At 44.5% G+C, this 11,433-nt stretch overlaps 1 protein-coding gene across 1 annotated transcript; it reads left to right on the top strand.

Annotated features, from left to right (window-relative positions):
• Positions 1-2,267: 2,267 nt before the first annotated feature.
• LOC120046189 (ATP-dependent RNA helicase DHX8-like) lies at positions 2,268-11,395 on the top strand. Its single transcript, XM_038991214.1, has 22 exons — positions 2,268-2,435; positions 2,809-2,894; positions 4,304-4,376; positions 5,041-5,132; positions 5,256-5,359; positions 5,465-5,827; positions 5,958-6,102; positions 6,321-6,524; positions 6,620-6,707; positions 6,806-6,903; positions 7,017-7,164; positions 7,845-8,026; positions 8,142-8,336; positions 8,459-8,644; positions 8,738-8,948; positions 9,111-9,433; positions 9,586-9,741; positions 9,875-10,012; positions 10,115-10,243; positions 10,452-10,648; positions 10,755-10,934; positions 11,051-11,395. The coding sequence occupies exons 1-22, from the start codon at positions 2,285-2,287 to the stop codon at positions 11,268-11,270; spliced, it is 3,669 nt and encodes a 1,222-aa protein (XP_038847142.1). The 5' UTR covers positions 2,268-2,284; the 3' UTR covers positions 11,271-11,395.
• The last annotated feature ends 38 nt before the right edge of the window (positions 11,396-11,433 follow it).

The following is an 11,433-nucleotide window of genomic DNA, read 5'->3' as shown; positions in this document are numbered from 1 at the left end:
GTGCACTTGTTGTTACACATCATGAAATGTATTGAGGCAAAAAATTACAGACAGTAGCCTACAATTAGCAAAATAGAACTCAATTGATTTCAATCATATTTAATTATATAGGCCTACTGTATGTGTAGCCTATACTGTAGGCTATTTATATTTTAATGCAGTTATCTCTGTTTCCATTTTAAGCATTCATTTAGCATTTAATTTATCCTTTGCTTGTTTAACAATTGAAAAGACATGGGCAACTTTGTATTTGTAGTCAACTTCGTTGTGAAGTTATTGGCGCTCACAGAGAGACAGATAAACATCTTGATTCTTTGTTTAGCGCAGATCTTATTCCATCCCTTTACTTAGATTTGTGTGTATTAGGTAGTTGTTGTGGAATTGTTAGATTACTTGTTGATATTACCGTTACACTCGCAATAACATCTGCTAACCATGTGGATGTGACAAATAAAATTTGATTCAAAGTAGTACATCCAATCACCGATTTGAAGAATGACTACAATTAAGGTCAGGTAGCAGTATTGACCCCATTCAGAATGATAGAAAAAAAATGTGCCCACGAAACAGCTAACAAGGCAGAATCCTAATTTATGAGTCACTGAGGCTGCTATTGCATCTGATCAAACTGGCAGGAATAGAGTTTACCCACTGGATCATAGGCATCAGCCTATAAGGCACTTTAACGGCTAATATGCCCACAAGGAGCTTTTCCCATGAAACAGCCTACAAGGCAGCATTGTGACTTATCAGCCTCTAAAGCTGCTATTGAGTCTGCTCAAGCTCTGAGGCTGAAAGCTAATCTAATCAGCCTGCCAGGAATGGAGTTCTGTACATGTAAATATTACCCATAAAACAGGAAGTGCCCATTATAATTACGCACATATCAGTTATGCAAGCTCACAACCAGCAAAAAAGAACTAGCTAGCTTGCTTGCTAGCTACAGTAGCTAACTAACAAGACTACCTAGCTAACTGCTTTGCAGCTCTGCTAGCAAGCTAACTAACAAACAATCAGTGTAATATCAGTATAAAGTTGACTTAATTTTGAAAGATGCTAGCTATATTACATTTTTTACTCTATGCTTCAGCTTTCTGGATATGTTTGAACTTGGCTCGATGGCTCGTTGTTCCTTGCATGCAATTGGTTCTGGTCTTGGGGGCGGCACGCAGCCTTGGAGACGATGTTACCTGTCAGGCGCTGTTCAGGGCTTAAATGCTCCACGAGCGTCCAGCTCGGGAATGGTTTTAGCACCATCAGGCGACAAAATTGAAGAACTACACCACACATAGTAATTTCCGGCAGAATCGGAAATGGTGTCATACTCCATCATCAAAAAAGTAATAGCGGCATGGCAGCAGCACCAGCTATCCACACTAAGACTTCTGGTTATCGGATTTTGCCTTCAAAATAAAAGTCCACGGTAAATCGCTATGCATATGATACAATATCAATATTTTTTTGCAGCTTTGCACAGAGCATAATGTTAAAATTATGTTTAAAAAAAGTATAATTACATGGGGGGGGGGGGGGGGGGGGGGGGATGTAAACTAAAGAGAATTGTATTTTGGTTGTATTGCACAAACACCTTATACTGTACAGGAAAAACAATATATTTTTTGTCCATAAAACCAGGGTCCAGTCTACTCACTAAAGTCCCTAGAATACAAGAGTTTGAACAAAGAGTTAGGTCATAGGAAGTGTTGCAGGACTTTTACTGTGCTCTAACAACTTACAGTGGAGTGCCTGGACAATATGGTACAATGCAAATCATTGTATATGCATTACATATGGGCTTATGATAATTTAAAAAAACGATTATAGGTGCCTCAGTAAAAGTATTGTTGGGAATACTCAGTAGGGTCAGTAGAATCCATATATGGTGTCATTTCATGGGGAACTGAATGGAGTGTTGCTGGCTTTTTACTCCACCAAATCATGGAATACATTTAGCCTAATAGAGCAAAAATTATTCTAGGTGGCTATGTAAAAGTTTTGTAGGGAATACAATATATTATTATATTTCATGCACAGTTATTTGCATTGGAGGCATTTATTTGACCTTGGGACATGTTTTAAAACCCACATTTAAATCAAATGTCACTTAAATATGAGCAAATATGAATAATTGTTAATGTTCAGATAAGTATTTTTCATATATAAATACAGGTTATTGACACTGTTATACTATTAGGTGGGGACCTTTATTTGGCACATTTCCAAACTTCAGTGACCCGGAAGTACTTTTTAAGTGTTGCTGACGAGACATTTACCAAAAAAATGAATGCTGCTGTTTTCTTCTGAACACAAAACAGTCTCTTGGATAATGTCACACATCGGCGATAACGAGCTAGAACAACTGGAATACCTCTCGTTGGTATCCAAAGTGTGCACAGAACTCGACAACCATTTGGGGATAAGTGATAAAGATCTAGGTATGTAAAACTGAAAGTGAACTTTCAATATAATATTTGTTAGTTGGCAATACAATGGCTAACAGCTAGCGACGCGTTAGCTAGCAGCAACTCGAGATCATCTGTCCAGTCAGGTTGTTATCTGCCCGGGTAAACCAGCTAGTTAAACTAGCTAATGATTTCACCAGCGTAGCTAAATTGGGTAACTAACTAGTAAACCGTGGAGTTGAGTTTAGTCAGCTAAGGTTACTAACAACGATGCGAACTTTCACGCTGCCCCTAGCTGACATGCTATAGTAGCCATCTTAGCGAGCAAATCAAAGCTACACTCGAAATGTTTAGGACAAGTTAACGTTACTTGGCTAATGTGGTTATTTTCTTTGCTGTTTTACAGCTGAGTTTGTCATCAGCCTTGCTGAAAAGCAACCAACTTTTGATGGTTTCAAATCACTTCTGCTGAAAAATGGAGCAGAATTCACAGTAAGTACAGACTTCCTATCTACTGCGATACAACAGTACTGTCGCTATCTAGAGCAGGGGTCTCCAACCTTTTCTAGAATGAGAGGTACTCATTTTTTCCCCACCAGCTTTCAAATCGACACATTCTTCTCTCCCCTGGTCCATAGTGCACAACTTTCTCTTGTACACTATGTTTTCTGTCAATATACCTGATAAATTAATGGTTAATAAACAACTCTAAGGGGGCTCTATAAAATCTGATTTTTTTTTTTTATCTCAAAAAGTACAATTGAGAATCAAGAAAATGTAATGTTCTGAGTCCATGTCAATGCTTAAATAATGTTTTAGGTCTGATTTTTATGTGTAATTCCCCTTTAATTGAGCATCTGGCCCTTTAATTGTGCATCTAGCAAGTAAGGAATGTGCCATCTGTGCCGGTCTAGTGATGGTTCTGTAGAGCTGCTGCTCATTTCATGGCAAAGTTTGCAAATAACAAGAAATACATACAAACAATATGCTTACTCATGATATACTTCTGCCATACAAATTATATGCACTACTGTTTAAAAGTTTGGGGTCACTTAGAAATGTCCTTGTTTTTGAAAGAAAAGCAAAAAAATGGTGTCCATTAAAATAATATCAAATTGATCAGAAATTCAGTGTAGACATTGTTAATGTTATAAATGACTATTGTAGCTGGAAATAGCTGATTTTTAATGGAATATCTACATAGGCGTACAGCGGCCCATTATCAGCAACCATCACTCCTGTGTTCCAATGGCACGTTGTTAGCTAGATATTCATTAAAAATCAGCTGTTTCCAGCTACAATAGTCATTTACAACATTAACAATGTCTACACTGTCTTTCTGAACAATTTCATGTTATTTTAATGGACAGAAAATGTGCTTTTCTTTCAAAAACGGGGACATTTCTAAGTGACCCCAAACTTTTGAACGGTAGTATACATCTGCCAGGTAAGCCGACTTTGCAGTTAAGAGTTAATTGACAAGACTTTGGGGAAAGTATTTCTGTCAACCCACATCAACTGGCTACACACAGAGTGATAGACAAGCGCATGCACCACACAGACAGACAGGGGCAATATTGCTGGATATTAATTGGTAGATATTGTGTTAGATTTGGCTTTTTAAGCCAGTAGTGGCTAACCAGGGTTGGGATAATGTCAATGTTGCGTTGATTAGATAGTAGCTGGGAGCTTACGGTGTCTGATACTTGTGAGATTCGTTTATGACAGTTGTGCGGTGGAACAGGTGAAAATTGCTTCTACTTTCAGAATTGTTTGGCGAGCTACTCATAGTTGGGCTGTGAGCTACTGGTAGCTCGCGATCGAACTGTTGGAGACCCCTGATCTAGATGGATGTTTATGGAACTGATATGTAGACGTAACATTTATTTTCCATCTTCCAGGATTCACTCGTCGGCAATTTGCTCAGACTTATTCAAACGATGCGGCCTCCACCAAAGGCATCTACAAGCAAAGGTATGTGAGCTGTATTCCGCCTGTATCCTCTGATGTGATGTGTGCTTTTCACTTAGCGCACATTTTTGAAGGTATGGGCTATGTGCACAAAACATTAAGAGCACCTTCCTAATATTGAGTTACACCTCACCCTCAGAACAGCCTCAATTCGTCAGGGTGTGGAGTCTTCAAGGTGTCAAGCATTCCACAGGGATGCTGGCCCATGTTGACTCCAATGCTTCCCACAGTTGTCAAGTTGGCTGGATAAACTTTGGGTGATGGACCATTCTTAATACACACAGGAAACCGTTGTTCGTGAAAAACCCAGCAGCGTTGCAGTTGACACAAACCGGTACACCTCACACCTACTACCGTACCCCGTTCAAATACACTTGAATATGTTGTCTTGCCCATTCACCCTCTAAACTGCACACATACACAATCCATGTCTCAATTGTCTCAAGGCTTAAAAATCCTTCTTTAACCTGTCTTCTCCCCTTCATCTACACTGATTGAAGTGGATTTAACAAGTGACATCAATAAGGGATCATTTCACCTGATCAGTCTATGTCATGGAAAGGGCAGGTGTCCTTAATGTGTTGTACACTCAGTGCATGTGCTATTGTTACAATGTTGTGGACTCGATGATCTGCTGAGTTGCTGACCCTTTACTCTGTGATTTTAGCCTTTGAACCTGTGGTCAAGCAGAAGAATGACAAGGACAAACTGAAGGAATTGTTTCCTGCATTATGCAGGCCAGACGATCCTGCTCCCAAGGTACGTTTTGTTGTTGTTATAACCTAGTTAATTTGCAGGTGAAATGTATAGTATAGGCTATACTTTGTGGTTGACTTTGACCTGCTGACATTTGGCCTACCGTTTCGGACCCCCTCCCCCAAGGCCATATTGGATGAAGACGATGTGAAGATCGCCGACGCTGCCATGAAGGAGTTGGAGATGTTCATGCCCAGTGTGAGCAGATCAGACTCAAAGAGCAAGAGCAGGTAACGGGCTTTCACCAGTAAAATACTTATTGGTTTCAAGTGCAATGTTTTTCTCAGTTGTTACATAGGTTGTAGTTCTTATGTGACCTGTTTTGTATTTCTCAGGTCGGACAAAAAGAGGAGGCACAGCAGAAGTCGGAGCCGAGACCGGGACAGGAGGCGGCGTCACCGTTCTCGGTCCCGCTCACGCTCTAGATCCCGCTCTAGGGACCGGGACCGTCAGAGAGAGAGAGACCGTGAGAGGGACCGCGACCGTGGTAAGAAACGTGCGTCTCGCTGGAGTGAGCGCAGTCGTACCCCCAGCCCCTACAGAGACCGGGACAGGGACACAAAGGAAGGCTCTGACCGGTGGAAGGACAAACACGTGGATCGCCCTCCACCAGAGGAGCCTACTGTGGGGGACATCTTCAATGGCAAAATCACCAGCATCATGCAGTTTGGCTGCTTCGTGCAACTGGAAGGGCTGAGGTCAGTAAATGAGTTGGGTTAATGCTATGTCGAAGGTCATTAGTTCAATAGTAATGAATCTAGTTCGTGTTTGAACTTGGTTTGCTTTTGAGTGGCCAGTGTTGAAAGACTTATTTGTTTCGCATTGTAGGAAACGCTGGGAGGGCTTGGTCCACATCTCCGAGCTGCGCAGAGAGGGACGCGTTGCCAATGTGGCTGATGTGGTCCAGAAAGGTCAAAGGGTCAAGATCAAGGTGCTGTCCTTTACTGGCTCCAAGACCAGTCTCAGTATGAAGGTGAGGCGGGAATGAAGTCATGGCCTACGGCCCTTTCGGTGTGTTTTACTATATGGAGCCAATGAGATTGTATAGGGAGCGATGTGGTTTCATCTCATCTCTCAACAAGCTCTGCTAATCATGTCGGCCAAAAAAAAGAAGGAATTTGAAACTTTTGGAAAGGACTATAAAGGACCTTTCTGAATTATTGAAACCCTTGTTCCCTTCTTGGTTTCCAGGATGTAGACCAGGAAACAGGGGAGGACCTGAATCCCAACCGGAGGAGGAACCAGGGCCCTGATGGTGAGGAGGAGAAAATCATGAGGAACCCCGACCGCCCAACCAACCTCAACTTGGGCCACGCCCCTGAGTTGGAGGACGACACACTGGAGCGCAAGAGGCTGACCAAGATATCTGACCCCGAGAAGTGGGAGATCAAACAGGTATGTGTACACGCGTAGCTTATCAAGACATCGTGGCTGTTGTTTTAATGTCATTTTGATCTAATCGTGCTCTTATTTTAATTATCTGCCCTCAGATGATTGCTGCTAATGTTCTTTCTAAAGAGGAGTTCCCTGACTTTGACGAGGAGACCGGTATCCTCCCCAAAGTAGATGACGAAGAAGGTAAAACATGTCTTTTGTTATTGTGTATAGAAAACCGGTGTCGGCTGAGATTCACATCAGTGCGTTGGGTTGTGATTAGCTCCGTGTCTTTCTTTCAGATGAGGACCTGGAGATTGAGCTGGTGGAGGAGGAGCCTCCGTTCCTGAGAGGACACACTAAACAGAGTATGGACATGAGCCCTGTCAAGATTGTCAAGGTATGTTCCCGTGTGGCCTTGACCATCCTACTTTCAAGGCAATTTTGTTTGACTGTTTTCATCCTTTTTTAGTAGTGTGAACCAATGCAGCCCTCTCTGTTTCCCTCTGTCAGAATCCAGACGGCTCGCTGTCCCAGGCAGCCATGATGCAGAGTGCTTTGGCTAAGGAGAGGAGGGAAGTGAAGCAGTGTCAGCGAGAGGCCGAGATGGACTCCATCCCCATGGGCCTGAACAAACACTGGGTAGACCCCCTGCCTGACGGTAAGTCAGTGTGGAAGCATACAGTAATCCAAAACCCAGTCCGGTCTGAGCCACCACTGCCTACGTCAGGCTTCCTCCAGTGTAGCAGCAGTAGCCCTCAGGGTTAGCAGGGCTGGAGATGGTTATCTGCTTTCCTTTAGCATCCTAACAGGCCGGATAGAGTGGCCTGCTGTAGTGTGCTGTGTCCTACATGACCCAGGGTGGTACCTGCCAGGGCCCTAGACTGGTCATCTGAAGGGATGGATGTTAAAGTGAATGTCCAGTGTTTCCAGATTTCTATGAAATATGACCTGGAATTACTTACAATATGAGTGAAATAGTTTTCCTTCCCAGTTTTTATTACGTATGTTAAAAAGCATATTTTCTGTGTTGGAATATGTCGGTATATACCGGTCATTAGAAATATTCAATCGAGTAGACCGCTGATTGGCTAGCTCATCCTCCTCTAGACCACTGATTGGCCAGCTCATCCTCCTAAGGAGTATGACATACTCTAAGGAAATGGCAAGCAATTTTGAAACGGTCTGTTTGAGGTGGGATTTTTGTGTAGGAGGAGTTAACTTATACCCGTATAAATGTTGTTAACAGAATATTAACTTTTAAAAGTACAATTTTCACTGGACAGTTACTTTAAATATCATGCCAGTTCATCTCTATTAAACACACAACCTCTTACACAGTTGATGGGAGACAGATTGCAGCCAACATGAGAGGCATCGGCATGATGCCAACTGACATCCCGGAGTGGAAGAAACATGCCTTTGGGGGCAACAAGGCCTCTTATGGGAAAAAGACAGCGATGTCCATCCTGGAGCAGAGAGAGAGCCTGCCCATCTACAAGCTGAAAGAGCAGCTCATACAGGTTTGTGCAACAGTTAGCATCTGTTACCTTGCTAGTTATTTTTACGTCAACATCAACCGTTTTTAATAATTTCCTGCCATCTGATTATGCTCACAGCTGTACTCCACTATTACAGGCTGTCCACGATAACCAGATCCTGATTGTTATTGGAGAGACTGGCTCTGGGAAAACCACCCAGATCACCCAGTACCTGGCCGAGGCAGGCTACACCACTCGGGGGAAGATCGGCTGCACTCAGCCCCGTCGTGTGGCAGCCATGTCTGTGGCCAAGAGAGTCTCTGAAGAGTATGGTTGCTGTCTGGGCCAGGAGGTGAGTGATCGCTCCACACTGCATATATCTTAACACACGTGACCATGAGGCGATGTCTTAACACATCTGATCGCAGAACAATGCTGATTTTAGGGATTTCTGTCTTTGTTCATCCGCTCCAGGTTGGATACACCATTCGTTTTGAGGACTGCACCAGCCCTGAGACGGTGATTAAGTACATGACAGACGGTATGTTGCTGAGAGAGTGTCTGATAGATCCGGACCTTGGCCAGTATTCAATCATCATGTTGGATGAGGCCCATGAGAGGACCATCCATACCGACGTACTCTTCGGTCTGCTCAAGAAGGTATACCAGGGCCTTGTTTCGCCTTGACTTGAGGCTCTAACATCTCTATAATGTCAAGGAGACACAAACCCTCTTCTCCTCTCCCTCTTTCAGACGGTGCAGAAACGCACGGACATGAAACTCATTGTGACTTCGGCCACACTTGATGCCGTCAAGTTCTCTCAGTACTTCTACGAAGCGCCCATCTTCACCATCCCAGGGCGTACCTACCCAGTGGAGGTGCTCTACACCAAAGAACCCGAGACAGACTACCTGGATGCCAGTCTCATCACCGTCATGCAGATCCACCTGACTGAGCCTCCAGGTACAGTTTTAACGTTTTTATATCCAGTCTATAGTCAAACTGTAATACAAAGTCGTTGACCTAAATGAAAATCCATTGCTCTAAATTGTCAGGTTGAGATTCAACCTTGACTGTCACCAGATATCAACCTTCTCTTTGTCCTCTCCCGCTCCTTCTTTGCAGGTGACGTCCTGGTGTTTCTGACGGGCCAGGAGGAGATCGACACCGCTTGTGAGATCTTGTATGAACGGATGAAGTCACTGGGACCTGAAGTGCCTGAACTCATCATCCTACCGGTCTACTCCGCCCTGCCCAGCGAGATGCAGACCCGTATCTTTGACCCTGCTCCCCCCGGCAGCAGAAAGGTCGTCATTGCCACTAACATTGCTGAGACGTCTCTGACCATCGACGGTATCTACTATGTGGTGGACCCAGGCTTTGTGAAGCAAAAGGTGTACAACTCCAAGACTGGTATTGACCAGCTGGTGGTGACCCCCATCTCACAGGTAGGCTGGTTAATCACTCAATTCCTATTCTAAATGTTTCCCACATTGTAACCCCTCGGCCTGTCTAAATCCCTTTGCGTACCTTGCAATTAGGATTTAGTATACTAAGGGCTTCAATGTAACCTCTCTGTTCAATGTATCTTCTCTGTTAGGCCCAAGCCAAGCAGCGGGCTGGAAGAGCTGGAAGAACTGGTCCAGGGAAGACCTACAGGCTGTACACAGAGAGAGCCTACAGAGACGAGATGCTCACCACCAACGTGCCTGAGATCCAGAGAACTAACTTGGCCAGCACTGTGCTGTCTCTCAAGGTATGCACACAGTAACAAAAGTAGCAATCTTCACTGTGATATATATATATATATATATATATATATACTTGTCTGCGCAGACCTACTCATCCGGTGTCACCCTCTCACCTCCCTCTCTCCTTACTTCCTTCAGGCTATGGGCATCAATGACCTGCTGTCGTTTGACTTCATGGACGCGCCACCCATGGAGACGCTGATCACGGCCATGGAGCAGCTCTACACTCTGGGGTCTCTGGACGATGAAGGGTTGCTCACTCGCCTTGGACGCAGGGTAAGATGGAGTTTAGAGCAAAAAAAGGAGACAATTGTTAAGAAATGTGAAAGTGAGGAATCATGACCAACTAATGAATCCTTTTCCATCTCTCTCTGTCAGATGGCCGAGTTCCCTCTGGAGCCCATGCTGTGTAAGATGCTGATCATGTCCGTCCACCTGGGCTGCAGTGAGGAGATGCTCACCATCGTCTCCATGCTGTCTGTGCAGAACGTCTTCTACAGGCCCAAGGTACAGCAAATCACGGGACTCATAAACACTGAAATAGGGTTCTATCACTCCTCTGGGAATCTTGATTAGATGTTGTTTTCTTTGCAGCACAGGTTACTGTTGTGTTGAGGTTTACCATTATGGGTGGAGAACTCACTGAGGCAGTTCTACGGTGTGCCGTGGTTTACCATTTGGTGACTAACAGTCCTTTTTATTCTCTGTGTCTCAGGACAAGCAGGCCCTGGCTGACCAGAAGAAGGCCAAGTTCCACCAGGCCGAAGGAGACCACCTTACCCTGCTGGCTGTGTATAACTCCTGGAAGAACAACAAGTTCTCCAACCCTTGGTGCTATGAGAACTTCATCCAGGCCCGCTCCTTGCGCAGAGCCCAGGACATCCGCAAACAGATGTTGGGCATCATGGACAGGTAGGACCCACTATCCATTCGACAATGGAGTTAATTGTACATCTGACAAAGACACCTCACATGACAACTCTCACACACACCCAAGCACTTTTTGACCTGTTTTCAGACATAAACTGGACGTGGTGACTTGTGGAAAGGCCACAGTGCGTGTACAGAAGGCCATCTGTAGTGGTTTCTTCCGGAACGCAGCCAAAAAAGATCCCCAGGAAGGCTACCGTACCCTCATTGACCAGCAGGTGGTGTACATCCACCCCTCCAGTGCCCTGTTCAACCGCCAGCCTGAGTGGTGAGTCAACACTCTTTTCTGATAACCATGAGGACTAAAGGATTAGTTACTAGTTTTACATTGACTGTCAACTGTTACTGAGACATCTTGGACATCCTTATCCTCTTGCCCCATAGGGTGGTGTACCACGAGCTGGTGCTGACCACGAAAGAGTACATGAGGGAAGTGACCACCATTGACCCACGCTGGCTGGTAGAGTTCTCGCCGGCCTTCTTCAAAGTGTCCGACCCCACACGCCTCAGCAAACAGAAGAAGCAGCAGCGCCTCGAGCCCCTCTATAACCGCTACGAGGAGCCCAACGCATGGAGAATCTCCCGCGCCTTCCGTCGGCGCTAGAATGTCTATCCTGTATCTCCACACAAAGGAAGAGATGGACACAGTCCTGTATCAGTTGGTAGAGAAATACCGTGGAGAGACATTGTGCCTGTGCCAACAGGTCTCGCTAACTCTTACTTATTGGTCAAGCTGGGGCATTGTCTACTTGTTTTAGACATGTGTA

Source organism: Salvelinus namaycush, chromosome 4 (assembly GCF_016432855.1).
Source record: "Salvelinus namaycush isolate Seneca chromosome 4, SaNama_1.0, whole genome shotgun sequence".
NCBI classification, from domain to species: Eukaryota; Metazoa; Chordata; class Actinopteri; order Salmoniformes; family Salmonidae; genus Salvelinus; species Salvelinus namaycush.
Note: the sequence above shows the minus strand (reverse complement) of the source record. Positions and strands in the feature narration are given on the sequence as shown.